Here is an 18,278-nt window from a genome sequence, read left to right as displayed (position 1 = left end):
TGGACAGTGATATGGTAGCATTGATTGAATCTTTTCTTTGTGATTATTCCACTTAATACACAATACAATCCCATAGGTAGGGAGTGCTGAGGGTCCAAAACTTGCCCAGAGTCAAACTCAACTCTGCCTGTAGCCATAATCTCAAAAACATGAGTACTTTCTGTCTGTATCGGGTTGGGCCTTGAGAGGTGAGGGCTGTAACCACAGGAAGGAATATAATCATCCAGGGACGCTGAAGCATGAGGAAGAAGTGGGGGTGGGGGCCCAGGACTGAAACCCAGGGAATGCCGGCATCAAGCTGGTGGAAGGGGAGCTCTGAAGACAAGCACCTCAGCCACGCAGGGCACAGAGACCCAGGGGACAGTGTAGCCTGACGGCCACAAGACGAGGCAGTGTCAAGAGTAAGGGATGGTCACTAGTGTCCTCTCGTCCACACACCCGAGAAGGAGCAAGAACAACAGGAAACATCCATTAGATGTAGCAGCCAGGCAGTTACTGGTGACCTTGCCAAGACTGGTTTCAGTGAGTTGCTGAGGGAGCCCAGACTGCAGTGTTGATAAGGGAATACTTCTTTTCTAAGAGATACAGGGTAGAGGCAGTGTGTTTTGTTATGGTGGTTGTTGTTTTGGTTTGGGTTTGGTTTAAAGAGGTGTAAGACTAGAAGGTTGAGCCCATGGAGAAGGAGGGGTTGAGGCTGTAGGAGATCGAGGAAATAACTGATATAGCCTAGCCCTCGTAGGGACAAGAAAGGATGGTAAGCAGAGTGCACAGGTCAAGGGCTAGATCTTGGGTAGGAAGAGAGGTACCTCTTTCCTGTGTTGGGAGGGAAGGGAGTAAGTAAGAAGGTTATAGGGGTAAGGAGTTGCCTGACTTCTTTTCTGTGAAGTCAGTGGTATTGTCATCTGCTCAAGGTGAAGACCCCAAGGGGGGGTGTCATCCTTAAGGTTCAGCTTTGAAATGGGGCTCCTGGAAAATGCGAGTGGATGCTGAGGGCCTGTATAAAAGTCTCCAAGTAGCCCCGCTGAGTTTAGAACCCTTGCATTTGTGGCTGCTGCATCTGCACAGCTGTAAGATCTCCTTCAGCAGGGCCAGCAGCCAGCCAGGCAGGGAGCTGTGCTGTGCTGTATGGCACCTGTTCTGGGGAGATCACTCCAGTCTTTCATCTGGCTTCTCAAGGACAGTCCTCAATCCATGGACCCTTCAACAGCCAGAGCTAAACAAATTTGCAAAGCCAGAATTTATCTTCACGTTAGTCATTTAAAGAAAACCCCTAATCCATGACATCTGAATATAAAATATGTATTAAAATAGAAAGCAGTAAGGGACCCAGGATCCTTAGAGCTAAATGATCAGTGGAATAGCTGGAATGTTCCTTGTACCGTTCTCTTCCCGTGCGTATAATGTTACAACTACTGCCTCCGTTTGATTCAATTAGAGATCCTCTTTTTAAAGTTAAATACACAGCTTCCCTGGGAATGTAATTGTGAAATGTTTTGTCGTTATACTGTACAGCAGTCACTTTAAGATAACACAAATCTTGCTTCTGGCAGAGCATTTCCTTACCACTACATGCATACAAAACAGGATGTAATCAAAAGGGTATTTGGCATGGGTCCAGAAAGCAATCTGGATTAGTCTGTAACTGGCTGCCATAGTTTCAAGTCCATTTCTGATCCATGACTTATTGCTTCATAACTGACAATTTCAAAGGTTTACCAGGATGGCACACAAAAAAAAGCTCAACCATTAGTTTCTAGCTTCTTCTGAAGTGTTTCACTAGTGAACATTTTTGAATATTTAAAATAAGAGAATAAGACAATAAAGATGTTTTTTACCATCATTTCTCCCCCCCATTTTCTACCAACAATATAAACTAGTGGAGGGAATATTTACTAAAAGTATAGAATTGCAGAGGGAATACTTCAGGTAGCTGTTAATTTCCACTCCTTAAGTCAATAGCAATTTATATAATAGAGAGAGGATTGGATAATTTTCTTTAATTTTCAAACTTCACACGGAGCACCTGAAATTTTTTTTTTAAAAAAGACAAAGAAAACAGCTAACTAAACCCTGGTTCTTATTTAGCAGCCTGATACAAAGGCAATTAAAAATAAGTGATATTCAAGCAATTTTACTGTTTAAATAATCCAGAAATTCTCTTTTTTTTTTTTTTTTTTTTTTTTTTGCGGTACACTGCTGTGGCCTCTCCCGTTGCGGAGCACGGGCTCCGGATGCACAGGCTCAGTAGTTGTGGCGCACAGGCCCAGCCGCTCCGCGGCATGTGGGATCTTCCCCGACCGGGGCATGAATCCGTGTCCCCTGCATCGGCAGGCGGACTCTCAACCACTGCGCCACCAGGGAAGCCCCAGAAATTCTCTTTTGAAATAGTTCAGTTTCTTTAGCCAAACTTGAGATGTATGACATTAATCACATCCCATATCCTTGCGTTACATCAAATGTTGTCGTCATTACTTTCTCTAAAGGTCCTCCAAGCTCTTTCGAAGCAAAACCTTGAGAAAAGCAGGACACCCTGAGACCTGAGCTAGTATTGTCTTTATCTTTTGAGTGAGGCTTTGGAGCCCAGGGAAATGACTTGGACACCATCTCCTCAGTATTTCTTAAAGAACCAGTATATACACATCATTGTAAAGCAATTATACTCCAATAAAGATGTTAAAAAACAACAACAAACACGGTATATTTCCCCCCTCTTCCCTGCAGAAATTAGGGTAAATTTCTAATTATAAGCCTATTATTATGTTATTGGCTAAAATACCTTAAAATTCTTTTCACATTTCACTTCCCCGTAATACCTGCTTTTCTAACTGCATACAGATTTTAATGCTTTACCAGAACATGTAAATCTATTTTATGTAGGCTCCACAAGGTTTGACCTTAAATTTACAAGTTATTTTCCTCATAGTCAATGGCTATGCAATGAATAAATCATTTTAATTTGATTGTAGATTGCAGCCAGATAATCATCTCATTGATGAAACCAGGAAAGATTGATATAATACAAGTGCACCAGTATCTAACTCCAAAAGAATGTCAGCAAAACTGAGGAGTGATTTGAATTCAGGAAAACTACGATGAGTTATTTCGGCACTAGCTATGGCACAGTTTAAAATTTTTGTAATGGTTGTGATGGTGGCGCTTTCTGAGTGAAAAAATGTAAAGTATCAAGAAATGGGAGGAATATGGTACAGCCCCTGGCCTCTGAGTGAAAATGAAAAGAGGGGTAGAAACTCCGTAGTCAGAGCCCGTCGGGACCGAGCTGTCAGATTTAGGCTAGGGAGGGAGGGAGAGAAAGCTCCCTGGGGGAAGGAGTGGGGCGCTAGACAGTCCGGGAGGGAGAGGGGAGGGAAGGACGGGAGAGGAGGGGAGCGGAGGAGCGCTGAGCCGAGGGGAGGGAGGGGAGGAAAGGGGGAAAGGGGTAGAGGAGTCGACGGAGCGCCGAAGTTACCCTTGCGCGGCGCGCGCAGTGGCAACGCGTCCCGGCCCCCGCGCTGGACGGCAGACGACCTCTGTCGCGCCCTTGGCTGGTCCCGGGACCCCAGCGGGAATCCCGCGTCTGGCGTCTCGAGTCGCCGGGGGTCTGGGTTGCGGGCCACGCTGGACTGGCGGTGGCAAGCCCGCTGGTCGTTATGAGGACGGATCTAAAATGACCGGCAAGCTGAAACCTTTCCAAACGCAGCTCAGGCGGTCAATCAGTGAGCAGTTGCGGGACTCTACCGCCAGAGCCTGGGATCGGCTGTGGAAAAACGTCCGGGAGAGACGGCTGGCAGGTCGGTGCCCCCGAGACTCGGGACCGCGGGAGCGGGAGGAGGCGCGGGCCGTGTTGCCCCGCCCGGCCCACCGCCCCGCCGCCGCTGTGGGCTCCCGGCACAGGTTTTCAGAGCCCGGGGATGGGCGGAGGAGGCTGCTCTCACCCCCTTGCTGGGCCGGGCCGGAGCGCCAGCGCTCCCCGCTTTCCGCGCGCGGGGACCTGGTGCGTGTGGGCTCCGCCCGGCGCGCGCGGACAGCTCTGCGGGGCGGGGCGCGCGGGACCGGGAGCAGGCGCGGGGGTTACCTGGGGAGTCTTCGTTCGAGTGGCCGCTTTGCCAGGGCTGGCCCCAGCTCCACCACCATCCACCCACCCCAGCCCAGTGAGTGAATGAGTGCCCAGCCCAAGTGGGCTCCAGGAGATCGGTCCCTCTCCCAACTTCGTCTTTTCCACGAGGGACACGTCCACTGCCTGTGTGGGCGGGGGAGTCAAGACAAGGCTAGGGAGCGTATCCAAAGCTCTGGGAGACAGATGTTTATGGGGTAGAGGGGAGGATTTGGGCAAAGACAGTTGGACAGTGGTTGGTGCTGGTAGATAGCTGCCCACAACCCCTGTCCAGCTGTGGATCCGCTCTCCTCATTTTGGGGCTGCAAAAGAGTGGCCTCCCTTTTGGAATCCATTGCTCATGATTCAGAGGAAGAAAAGAGGTGATTATTCTGAGCCAAGAGGTTCTTAAGAATATTTGCTTAGGTTAGAAGGCCAGTCCCCTCCTTAGCACCTCCCCCAGCCTCCTGGCTGTGGTCTTTCTTCTGTGCATGCTCCTTGGACCTACCTCCTAGTAGGGCCACGGATGCAGGAAGTGGTCTGAGCCTTCGCAGAGCTCATGCTGGGAGCATTAGGTCTGGTTAGTCACCACATCATACCTGCCACAATAAGGGAAGGTGGCCTTCCTCCACAGCACAGTTCCCAGGCAGTGTAGGATTTAGGAATGCTTTCCCCAAGTGTTAGCTGCTGGAAGATGTTTCTGGAAATGGGGGACGTGTGGATGGAAGGGCCCCTGAGCTGACGGTGAGTCTAGTCTCTGGATCTTCTTGCCTCCTGTCTCTCCAGCAGTATCTCCTGAGTTGGCCAGTGACCACAGGGTTGGAAGAGAGGTCTAGAGAAGAAGAAGGTATGAAGCCTGGACAGAGGGCAGGGATGCCAAGTGTGAGATGGAAGATTGAACCTTCTCTGGGCTCCTCCCCCTTTTTCTTACTGAAGAATTGTAGAAGTCCTTTGCAAGATGTTCTGTCCTTACACCCATGCAGCCACATCTCTTCATTAGTATGATAGCATTCTGGAGTAGATGCCCAGAGTCTGTGTCTCCTTGAGCTAGGTCTTTATCAACCTAACTGGTCAAATTAGAAGTAGGGATTATAGATGATTCCAACACTCAATATTGTCAGCATAAACTGTTTATCCCGTATTTTCTCTCCAATACAGTGACCCCATTTAGTAAGCACCCAAGAAATAAACAGGCTTTGCAGTCTGGACCCAGAAATAAGTTGTGGTAACCCAGTAGTTTTGACTGTTGATTTTTAAAGACCTGTATGTGCATTGCAGACCTAATTAATAACAACTAATAACTTTCCTTGTTACCGTGCTAAATTGTATAATCTACATGATGGATGGTGTTAGTGAAGTTTTTGTGGTCTAGTAAACTTGTGTTGCTTCATAACTTCAGATTGCTTACTGCAAATGTCTCTTTCATAGCTTCTGTTATTAAGTTTGTTAAGTTTGTTAAATCAATGGATCCTCAGGAAACAAGAAGTCTTTCCAAGAGGGCTGCCAAAGCTGTGCTGGGTTTTTATAGAAGCTGAGGCCAAAGATGACTGCAGCCCTGTCTTTTTCAAAAGGACATCTGGGAAGGACGAGAGTGTAATGTAAAGACTTAAAACTGTTAAGATTTTCCAGGGAAGTCATTTATTCACATGAATTTTAGACTTTGCAGTTTAGTTAGAGCAGTGGAGAGAAAAAGTTTTGATTCTGAGAAATAAGTGATAGGTAGAGATTTTTAAGATCATGCATATGTAGAAATTCAGGCTAAAAGTGGCTTCAGAATGGTAAGTATAAGAGTTCTCCCAGAGTAGTGTAATTATTTTTTAAAATAGTGGTATGAGGTTTTAAAATGTTTAATCAGAATATTAATATCTGCTTTTACCCATAATCTGCTTACCACTCTGCTAACAGTGGATGCCAGCAGGTTATTCAACTGGGACCAAACAATCCTCTGTGAAGCAGACTTCAACCTCTGCTTCTCTAAGCAAGCTGGGATGCTTGCCACAAAACCAAGCCAACTCCATGAAGGAGCTTTTAGATGCAAATTGATTTTCTTGGGTTTTCTTGCAAAGGTAGCTAAAATATGGAACTTTGGCCATGAGACACTGAAATACTTAAGTTATTAATGTTGGCATCAATTCTAGGTAAAAGTGTTCTTCATTTGTAAAAGTTTTCTTTATATGGTTTAGTTCACAATATCATCAAAACCAACTGTATGAATGTACCCCAGAGAGACTTTGCCTGCCCCCCAAGAGATGATGTGAGGCTATTGGCTTTTTTTTTTTTTCAGCTTTTTTCTATCAGGTAAAAGTTTTGTGCTGGGACTTCTTTAATTTCCCTAAAATTTTCTTCTTATTACACTTAGTCAGTACAACAGTATTCAAAGTGCTTTATAACAAACTTGTGTTTGTTGTCTAGAGCATTCTGAAGGTATTTGATGCTTCCTTTTGCTTTTTAACATCCTGAGGCAGGAAATCCTTATTCTAACTCACTGTGACTTCTTTTCATGAAAACCCATCTTGTCAATGGGACAAAAAGACAAGAAGAAGTAGAGCTGTTTTAAACGTAGTGAAGCTTGTGGATTTCTGTGCTGTGGGACTGTATTTGGGAAGGAGGGGATTATACATAACTGGAAAGCTATTTCTTCACACTCATCACAAAGACACAAATAATGAAACCGATAGGATGAGGTGTGAATGATGTTCAGATATGTTCATTTCATTACAAAATTATAAAAGGGAGTTATTGGTTAAAGAAAGAATGATACTGGGAGCTCTTCTTGGGCTTTCCAATTCTGTAGTAGCTGCCAGACATTCATCAGATTGTGGCGTTTTTGCCAACATATACTTACTTCTTAATTACCTAAGACTCTAATCCTCATAAGAGTCAGCAAAAGTTTTTCCCACCTGTCATCTCAATATTGATCATTGAAATAATGGTGGTAATTATTGTTTATTCCCAAGATGACAAAGTTAGTTAGTGTTCAAAGAAGTATTCTAATTCAGGTTGTCAGAGTCGAAGGTCATCTGTGCCCATTTTGTGTTATACCACGCTGCCTTCTCCATGGCTCTTATGGAGACACATGGACCGCAAATCCTTTCTCTAAGTCTCTCTGTCATTTGCAATTAGTTTTTAAAAGAACAACAAAATTAATCGGGAAAATTGCTCTTTCCTCCTGCAGTGACAAGAATAACCCTATGCACCAAAAATAGCTCATCTCCCAGTTATCCTATTGGGCTGGGTAGTGTATGGGCTTATAGAGAGTTCAAACAAACAAACAGCCATACATCTACCTTGTTGGGGCTCTCATGTGGTGTGCCCTGCCCATTACCATCGCTGCAAGAAGCCAAGGGCTGCAAGAAAGAGATGTTGTCATAAAGCGTAAACGCAGGTTTCTTCAAGGTGGGTGAATGACAGGTCCTTTTGGCCTCTTCAGTTCCCTAATCAGCTACCACTGGTGACAATTCTTAACTTTTATAGCATCATTAAATTCTTTAGGCAGAAGCATACCCTTTAGCTTTTGGTCTTTGTAAGCAGCTTGAACTACTTCTCAAAAGTTTAGGTCTGGGGCTTCCCTGGTGGTTCAGTGGTTAAGAATCCACCCCCCAATGCAGGGGACACGGGTTCAAGCGCTGGTCCACGAAGAACCCACATGCTGTGGAGCAACTAAGCCTATGTGCCACAACTACTAAGCCTGTGCTCTACAGCCCGTGAGCCACAACTACTGAGCCCACGTGCCACAACTACTGAAGCCCATGCACCTAGAGCGCGTACTCCGCAACAAGAGAAGCCACTGCAGTGAGAAGCCCGCGCACCGCAACGAAGAGTAGCCCCCGCTTGCCACAACTAGAGGAAGCCCGTGTGCAGCAACAAAAACCCAATGCAGCCAAAAATAAATAAATTTATTTTTTAAAAAAAGTTAAGGTCTGAAAAAATCCAAATGAGTTTTCTAAAGCTTTCTGCTCCTTCACTTTAAAACCGTACTCTGTTTTAATGGAAATGTAATCCATATGTATGATTCCTTTTTACTCACATAACAATATTTAGGTAGCTTTTGAACTAATTGATGGCCAAGTCTTTTGATCTCTTTCATAGTCTTATTTTAAATCATTTCTCTTAGACGCAGGAAGTTATATTGCTGCCAAAAATAAACTAACCTAAATCACTGAAAAGTTTGAGTTTTGTTAGAAATGCTAATTTCACCAAATTTCAGTGAGTTCTTGTTATGTTAAAACAGGTTTATTCATCCTCAAAGTCAACAGTAGCATCCTGTGATGTGATGTAAACATGAGATTGGGACTTAAATGCAGAGCGGGATCAAGAGTAGAACATGGGCCATAAAAAAGGTCCTTATTAAAATCTAAATGTGTTCCATGATAGCAAAAAGCACAGGATGATACTAGCTGATCCTTTTCATTTGTTTTATATCAATGTCCTTCCTTTTTATTATCACTTTACTGTAAAGAACAGGCCATCCTACTCTGTCAGATTTTTCTTTTTAAACATCTCTTGAAAAGGGAATACATTGAGATGTGATTTATATTAACAATAACAAAAAAGAAAATCTGTCAGGTAAATATACAATGAAAATCAGAGAAAGAGAACACATCATATGTACCACGGTTCCTCTCAGCCTTAGCTACCCACAGCGTCACCTGGAGCCCTTTTGGAAATATGAATGTCCTTACTGCCCCCCAGAGACTCTGATTTGGTTCACATGGGGCCTGGGGATCAGTGTTTTTTTTAATACTGGTTCCAGTGTACAGTCCGGGTTCAGAATCACTGACTTATGTTAACTACCATATGATAACTTGCAGCAGTCTGTGTCTAGTACGAGATCATAGTCTAAAGTTTTGCCTAAGTGAGGTTGGAATGAGCTTGATATTTTACAGGGACAGAAAAGAAAAGGGAAACAAACAAACAACAAAAAATAAACCCGGTGTGCCTGGAACATAATGAAAAAAGGTGGTACAAGTAGATGGTAAGAGATCATGTCAGAGGTATGGGTAGAGTCAGGTTATAAGATTAGGTTGGGCCTTGTTGCCAGGGCAAGAAGTTTGGATTTGGTTCTACATGTGATAAGTAGCAAAGGATTTTAAACAGAGGAAGGACAGGACCTGAATAAGTTACTACTGGAGTGGTCCAGGTAAGAGAGAAACAGTGACACAGACTAGACTGATGATGATGAAAATGGAGAGAATGGGACAGATTTGGAATATGTCTTGGAAGTAGAGACAACAATGCTGACATTTTTTGTTGGAGGTGAGGGAGAGGGATCAAGGGCTCCTAGGTTTGTAGAGCCATGGGCTGAGTTGGGGACAGGTGGAATATTTGCATCTTGCAGTACAAAAGGACCTTTTTTTGCATAAGCCAGATGAAGAGCGAGTTCTCCTTTGGCCAAATTAAGCCAAAGATGCCTATTAGACATCCAAAGTAAAAGTCAAAGAGCTGGTTGTACGAGTAAAGTTTTGGGAGAAAAGTCAAAGCCAAAGATAGAAATCTGAGAGTTATTGGCATATGACTACTATAGAGTGAAGCCTTAGGACTGGATGGGGTTACTTAGAATAGAATATAAGAGGAGGGGCCAAGGACCAAGTCCTAGGGCATCCTTTATTTAGAACACAATATTGGGACATGAACTTTATATACATATACATGTGCTAAATTTCTGGGGAATAAGAAAAATAGCAGCACTGTTCCTAAACTCAGCATTCTTATAGCTGAGTAATAGTATTTTTATATCAAATAATCTTTTGTGACAGATCTCCTTGGTCCCAGAACTTTTGATGAATAAAAAATAATCATAACAATATATCACACTAATAAAATATACATTTTAAATTTAAAAATGATATTGCAAAGTAAAAATAACATTTAAAGGAAAGACTTCTTAGGGTTGCCCCATAAAAATTAAAATATAGTTAATTAGATAAAAAGAATCTTAGCAGGAATACGTCTATGGTTACTGTGACTTGTTAACCACACATGTAATGGGGTAAGAACTTTATCTTGGAAAGGTGACTTCTCCAGTGTTGTGATATCTGGGAATAGGCTAATCAAAGTTTAGCTTGTAAGAAAGTTTCTGTACTATATTGAATTTTCCAATATTGCATCCATTTGTTGACCTTTACCAATTATGGTCTGTCCATAATAAAGTTGATTGAAGGGAAATTTCTCAGAGAAAAATAGGTAACCACATCTTAAGTTTTTGTGTTTGTAAGGAAGATAACTTAAACATGGCCTAACCCATCTGCAATATGCTGCCCAAACCTTGGAAGTAACACATTTTCTCCTAAAGTTGGAGCAAAGAGAGGACCATGTTCATTATTTGTGGGTGGGTGCTCTGAATAGGAGACAGGAGCCCTGCCAGTTGGCTGAAATCTCTTAAGACCACTTAATACAGCTTTGGATCAGTCACCAACCTGATCATTTAGACGTGGAGCATGTCTATGAAATTAATATATATTCTTTTTGTGTGTGTGTGCTTTTTCAATCTTACGTTGAACAAAACAACTTATAAAGAAAAATGTGCTTAGAGACCTTGTAGTTTTCTGAGGGTTTATCTACCAGTATATTTCTATTCTACCCTTTTGCAAGTTTAGGGATATTGCCAAATGAAAACAAACGTGGTTTGAGAACTGTTGCAATGTTCCTGGGCTTTTTTTCAGAATCCTCGAGTGTTTAGTCCTAAGGCAGTCGAGTTGAAGGGCAAACATTTTTGTCATGTTTGTAGTTAGTCAATAAGTATTTATTGAGCCATGAAATAGCATCCTTGTCAAAGCATGTTGGGACTGCAGTGCAGGATGTTAATTCAGGACTGTGGCTTTATCCTGGCAAAGCACACAAATTTTATTATGCTGCTCAAAACCCTTAACTCATCTGTTTAACCAGAAATAGAGCAGGCTTCCAGAAAGTGCTAAAGGACAGTATAGAATGCACCGTGACTACACAATACTGTATTTGCAAATCTGCTGTGTCAAGCTATCTTATGTTCTCGGGCAGAATATTTCCTTAGTAACATTTTTATCTAAAATAAAAATTTCAGAACCTTATGGTTCTGTTATTTTGTGTAGTAGGGCATATTTTAATCTGTATTTCATCATGACATACTGTGTTGAATACTTCTTTCTCCTTCCTATGCATGAAATTAAGTGAACCCTAGAGATAATTGTTGTTCAACCTCATGAAAATTGATACATTTACTATCAATTACTTTAATTGGAAAGTCTTATATGCTTCTTATCCTCTCTCCATCTGGAAAAAGTAGAAAGATGTCCAGGTTTCTTGAAGGATCTTTGAACGTGTTTTCCATTGAAATTTAATGTTTACCATTAGAATAATGTCCTAAAAGTACAAATATATGAATATCTGGAAGGTGTGACAGAATAAGTTAAACTAATCTACTGCTGCATGAGAATGTCTGGGTTGTCACAATGACATTGCAAAGATGGCTTCCTTTCTTTGGCCGACAATGAGTTGCATTCATTGCAGAACTCTTGAAAAACAATGATGGATCACAACTTTCCTAGCCAAGAGGAATTGTCCCCATGGTCTTGGAAATAAATTACATCTTTATTTTAGTCCCAAGAAAAGACTTCATAAACAATAGACATAAAAGAGGAGCAATTGTTAGAATGAAAGTAAGAGAGGGCTTCCCTGGTGGCGCAGTGGTTGAAAGTCCACCTGCCGATGCAGGGAACATAGGTTCGTGCCCCGGTCTGGGAAAATCCCACATGCCGCGGAGCGGCTGGGCCTGTGAGCCATGGCCGCTGAGCCTGCGCGTCCGGAGCCTGTGCTCCGCAACGGGAGAGGCCACAACAGTGAGAGGCCCGCGTACCGCAAAAAAAAAAGAAAGTAAGAGAAAAAAAAAAAAGCTTTTACATATTTCAACCATTGTCTCATAGGCTGTTTTATTCTTTTTGGAAAGAAAGAAGAGAGGCTTTAGGGTAAGCGTTTGATTTCTAGTTCTTAAATCTAAATCAAAGCAACAATGACAAGTGGAAAATTGCTCTTAACCCTGTAGAGAAGCACTGTGGTGGTGGTGGTGGAAAAGTAACTGAAGCTGTTTGAGGCATCATCATTTGCATAAAATCACAGCTGTGTAATGGTAACTCACATCTGTGAAATTAACATCAGTTCAGCCATAACGTTGATATAATTATTTGGCACAACTATGGCTACAGTGCTGGGAGCATACATCTCCAAGTGTCTTAAATGCATGTTGTTTTACTTTTGTTGCATACAGTGCAGTGGAGGGCAGGGTGAATGGTGTTTGGGCATGGTGGAAGATTACTGGCATGCATCATGTCCTAGTGGTTAAGAGCAGCTACTAGAGCAAGAGGTGGAGGTAGGATGGGTTTGCATCCTACCTCCACCTCTTACACAGTGGGTCCTTGGGCAAGATAAATAATCTTGATGTTCCTAAATTTCCCCATCTTAAAAAGGAGGATAAGCGTAGGACTTATCTCATAGGGTTGTCATGAGAATTAAATGAGTTAATATTTTCAAAGCATTTAACATAGTGTCTGAACCCTAATTAACAATGTATAAGAGTTCATTTTTTAAAAATACATATGTATATAGATGTAGATATAGATATATAGATACATAGATGTATTCTCTGTGGAGAACAGACATTTTCTGATAAAGGAGATGCTTTTTGCTCTAGCCTTAAACCAGCCACTCGCTTCATACCTGGATTTATCTGCCTTGTTCCCATATCTTATGGACCCATTCTAGATCCCATGTTCAGGGATTTCCAAGAGCTAAGACATTAACCTCACTCTCTTTGCTTTGAATCGAATTTAAAAACAAAATCAAATAGTACATATGTTGGTAACGTGGCTGGCAGCATCTTGTACAAATCCATTAGTGTTATAGCCTGAATCATTCATCATACTATTATACTAACATTTTTCTGAAAGATCATCAATTACGGTTTGTTCATCAAAATTACTATCAGCTTTAGAGCTATGCAACCAAGAAATAATTCCCATGTCCTTGGCCTAAATGGAATTTGATGGACACCCAATTAAAATGAGAGAAGTTGGACTAGATTATCTCTAAGGCCCTGTTTAACTTTAAAAATCAATGAGTCTATAAAACTAGACTGCGTGTCTAAAGGAAACTTAATGTTCTAAGTATTTTAGTTCCTTTTCTGTCTGGATTTCATCAGATGTTTTGATAGACAAGGAAAGGGCAGAAGCCCAGAAGGACACCCCAGGATGCCCACCGGTGTCATTCCCCATACTGTTTTGCTTACCTAGCCCCCATCAACAGCAGCAACTTAACTGGTACTTTCTGATGTTGGAACTACATCTGCCAGAATTGGAGAAGGAGCAAGGAGGGGGGAAAGCTAGGAGTCCAGGGCCTGCAGATACCAGTAGAATCTCAACAGTCCCTGCAGCACACGCAGGCAAGGCCCCACACTCAGAGAGGCCCCGTACTTAGTTTAAATGCTCTACTGTTACAATCTTGAAATTATTAGTAATTGTTGAATGGAGGGCCCACATTTTCATTTTATACTGGGCCTGGCAAATGAGGTAGCTAATCCTGCATTATTGGTGAGTTCACTGTCATTGGTGATTTGGTGTTATTTAAGTAAGATAAAAGTGACTTGTAAAATCACAGGATATTAGATCTGGAAGGAACCTGCAAGCTTTCCCTTCAGCATCTACAATCTATAATCCATGTGCTCTGTGCCACTTGCTCTTGGGGAAGGCGATCTCCCAAGAAGGAAAGTGTGTTTGTTTTATTGTTTATTGATTGTGACAGCATCATTATGAAATAAGGCAATAACATCATCCCTGGTGTTTACAGAGTTATAATGATTATATTTTAGTTATCACATATACCGAAGCAAGTATTTTAATTAGTTTTTTTAAAGGTATTGCGTTGCTTAGGTATAATAGGAGATTGGGACAAATTATACACTCTTGGTATGCTAGATTTTCGGATCCAAAGCTTGCTTTTGAAAACTTCTTAATCTGTTTCTTAATTTAAAATTTATTTACAATATCCGTAATAGATTATTCATTAAACCACTGCTATTAAAACCATTAAGGCTATTTCCTGTGTAGATTTCACCTAGGACTACTTACTAAGAAAAGGAAATTAGGAGAGGCAGTAATAAAGCCTGTGATTTATCACCAGGGATTTCCAGCACATATTGGTGAATTTTATTTTGTCATGATGTCCATCTGTCTCTGTGAGGAACACTAAAGCTGACCAAGTCTAGTCTCATAATGTTTCATAGGTTAAATCCTCCTTTGCTATCAGAAGCTAGACATAGAACTCCCCATTTAATGATGTAAAAAAAAAAAGAAGACATCTTCCTTTGTTTGAAAGTTAGGTTCATTATATAATGCAAAGTATTTGGGCAATTGAATAAAAAGAAGAGTGTGTGCATTTTCATTTTCTCTTAAGCTACTTCAAACAAGAATGTGTTTGTGTAGTTCTGAATAGTAAAAGAGTAGGCAGATTCAGCTACCCTGAATCAGACCCTATCTTATGCCAGGCATTGTGCTAAGGCTTCATGTGTTTTTTCATTTGATGCCCAGGCTTCAGGGCAAGTACTCTCAGGGTCCCTGTTAGCACACACAGCAGCTTGCTGTGGTTAAGAAAAAGGCTTCCACTCGGAGCCATGAACTACATTGTAAAGCAATTATACTCCAACAAAGATGTTAAAACAAAAAGAAAAAGAAGAAGACTGTTAGAAAACGGTGCCTCCTCTGAGAAAACACCGTCCCATGGACGTGTGGCTAGGTGAGTGTACCCTGGGCTGGATTTCAACCTCCATGGTCCCCCTGGCACAGCCTACACAATCGTACAGTGTGGCCCTGGGTACTGATACTGTCCCCACTTTACACATGAAGAAATCCAAGGCTTGGAGAAATTAAGTAACTACTCCTTGTTGTTATGTAGATTTATGAGAGTGGCACATTTTGAATGATCTACAGGTCATTGCGAGATTTGTGAGATCCTGGATGACTCCAGGACCCAAACCCTAATCACAGTCTAGCACTTAGGGAGGGGTAACTGTTCCTGGGTAGCGACAATACGGAACCATTTCCACAGCCCTGCCCCAATGTTGCCCTAAGGGTAAAACAGGGTATAATAGATGGGAGTTGACTGTGGCATTCTGGCATCCCAGGGTCCCCATGAGAATAATGATGATGGTTAATGATGATCCTGAATATTTGTGTAACACTTTACAGTTAAGTGTTTTTCCACTAAGGTTTGTGACAGTGGTTTAAAATCAATAGGTTCTCACAAAAGTCCTTTAAGGTAGTCAGGGTGGGTGCTATGATCTCTACTACATTATAAGACAAATGAGGATAAGAAAAATTGTGTGGGGCTTCCCTGGTGGAGCAGTGGTTGAGAGTCCGCCTGCCAATGCAGGGGATGCAGGTTCGTGCCCTGGTCCGGGAAGATACCACATGCCACGGAGCGGCTGGGCCCGTGAGCCATGGCCGCTGAGCCTGTGCGTCCGGAACCTGTGCTCCGCAACGGGAGAGGCCACAACAATGAGAGGCCCGCGTACCGCAAAAACAAAAACAAAAACAAAACAAAACAAAAAAAACCGCATGAAATGTTAGAGAATATGGAAGCCTTGTAGATTGTCTTGTCCAAGTCATCCATTTCACAAAGCTGACTGAACCTCAGAGAGATTCAGTTAACCTGTTCCAGGGCATCTCATTAGCCATAAACTTGAGATTAGACTCCAATTCCAAGTCACACCAAGTGACTTTTGGGATTGCAGGTGAATTCATATCTGACCACCCTTTTTTTTTTTTAATTAAATTTATTTATTTTTGGCTGTGTTGGGTCTTTGTTGCTATGCGCGGGCCTTCTCTAGTTGCAGTGAGCGGGGGCTACTCTTCTTCATTGCGGTGTGCAGGCTTCTCACTGCGGTGGCTTCTCGTTGCGGAGCACAGGCTCTAGGTGCGCGGACTTCAGTAGTTGTGGCATGCAGGCTCAGTAGTTGTGGCTCATGGGCTCTAGAGTGCAGGCTCAGTAGTTATGGCGCATGGGCTTAGTTGCTCTGCGGCATGTGGGATCTTCCTGGACCAGGGCTCGAACCCGTGTTCCCTGCATTGGCAGGCGGATTCTTAACCACTGCGCCACCAGGGGAGCCCAGTGACCACCCTTTTATAAGCAAAATGCCCATTTCTGAAATTAGTCTAGAATACAAACTTCTTGAGGGGAATGATGGTGCCTTACTTAACTTCAAGAGCAAAGCCTTTCCCATAAGATATGTTTTATAAGTGTTTGTTGGCAGCCTGACTCACTGCCTCAATAACTGAAGGACATTAAAGGAATCTGATTGCCCCCTCCTAAGTGCTGAGTTCACCTCTGATGGCCTCAAACTCTGCCTGCCCTACCGTGATACCACCCCTATGTGTTTGGCACACCTATCAGCTTTGCAGGTTTGAGCAACGTAAACTTTCCCTGTCCTCCAGCCTCCTTCCAAGGTGCAACTGGGGATTTTCATTTTATAGCTAAAGGAACTGAACACTGCTGTTGTTATCACATGTTAGGTTGGGGAAAATGAAGAAATCATAGTTGAAATTTAAATATTAAGCTTTCATTTATTTAAGATGGAAATGTTCCCTTTTGGCCATTAATAAAAATCACAATACTAGAGGAAATGGGTTTTCGGGAAAAATCCCCCAAATCATATGGCTTTTTCTATTTTTCTACAGAGACTCCAAGTTTTCATTCACTCAACTTATTCAACAAATATTTATTAAGTATCTACTATGGCAAATACTGTCCCAGCTATTGGGGATTCAGTGGTGAACAAAACAGACAAAATCAGCACCCTCACTAGGCTTCCATTTAAGTGGGGAAGACAGATAATAATAAACAAATGCCTAAGACGTAAGTGTTATAAATAGTACATTAGGAAGAAAAAGAAAACGTGAGGGAGCTGGAGAATGAAAGGGAGTGCTGGTTTGGATCCTGTGGTCAGAGAAGGTCTCCCTGGGGAGGTGGCACTGGAGGAGAGACAGTCAGAGATGTGGGGGGAAGAGTGTTCAGGCAGAAGGAATGCTACGCGGATCAGTCCTGAAGCAGGAGCATGTGCGTGTGTTTGGGGAAAGGCCAGGAGGGTGTGGGGCTTGGAGCACAGTGAGTGAGTAGAAGAGTGGCAGCAAGGGGTCGACAGATAGCCTGGGCCTCTGCAGCCTTCTGGCCTGAGAAGGAGTCCTGATATGATCTTGGGTATGATTTGCTGTGAACAGTTAACTGGTTTATGATGTAAACGCTGGAAAGAAAAGACAATGAAGGCCAACAGTGGAAACAGAAAGACTTCTTTTTGGCTGCGCAGCCCTGCTTGCAGGATCTTAGTTCCCCGACCAGGGATGGAACCCAGGCCCATGGCAGTGAAAACGCCGAGTCTTAACCACTGGACAGCCAGGGAATTCCCCAGAAAGACTTTTTAGAGGCCTCCTTGAAGTAACAGATTTAGTTCACATCTCAGTTATAAAACAAATACTTAGTTGCTAGTTACATCAGGGCCCACTGCTTAATTAAAAGGAAGGAAAGAATAACCTCTGGCTTTTAGTTTTTTTATGCAAATGGAGAGGAATTAGCTAGATTCATTCATTTATTCATTCAAAACATTTATTTAATAAATGTCATATTCCAGATACTCTGCTATGCTGTGCACTGAGAATAAAAACATGAAAAATATGCTAAGTCTTACCCCCGAAGACTTACGGACAAGTACAGTGGTATCAATCAGAGGATGGAGTGATGAGCTTGGTCTTGCTTCACAGAGGAGATGACCCCTGAGTTGGGCCTTAAAGGAGAGAAATTGCACTCTAAGGAAGGGGAGGGACAAGCACGTGCAAAGAAACAGGCATGAGGTAGCGTGAGTAATTATTCAGTGTTGCTGGGACCTTGCGTCAGGAACGAGAGCTGGTGAAGGAAAGACTGGAGGGTGGGCAGAGGCCAGATGACAAGCTTGTGAATCTCATGCATGACTTCCAGGGCTATATCAGATAGCCTGTAAATTATTTTCTAACTCTAGGACTTTATGATTATGTGAATCCATTTTACTTTCTCCATCAGCATTTGGTATAAGCATCACAAGCCCTTATTTATTTTTATATCCATCTTTTCTAAGTTATCTTGCTCTACAACTTTAAAGAAAAATGGTTAGAGCCTCTTTTCTTGCATGGGTATTGCA

The 18,278-nt window shown here is 42.5% G+C and overlaps 1 protein-coding gene across 1 annotated transcript in view; it reads left to right on the top strand.

The window, feature by feature from the left end:
• The first annotated feature begins 3,664 nt into the window (after positions 1-3,664).
• Positions 3,665-18,278, top strand: part of STARD13 (StAR related lipid transfer domain containing 13) — a 222,589-nt gene continuing 207,975 nt past the window's right edge. Inside the window, exon 1 of the mRNA XM_065896195.1 lies at positions 3,665-3,788. Coding sequence (XP_065752267.1) covers positions 3,665-3,788 — 124 coding nt within the window. The remainder of the gene's footprint in view (positions 3,789-18,278) is intronic.

Source organism: Phocoena phocoena, chromosome 18 (genome assembly GCF_963924675.1).
Source record: "Phocoena phocoena chromosome 18, mPhoPho1.1, whole genome shotgun sequence".
In the NCBI taxonomy this organism is placed as follows: Eukaryota; Metazoa; Chordata; class Mammalia; order Artiodactyla; family Phocoenidae; genus Phocoena; species Phocoena phocoena.
The sequence above is the reverse complement of the archived record's forward strand: the minus strand, read 5'-3'. Positions and strand labels throughout refer to the sequence as shown.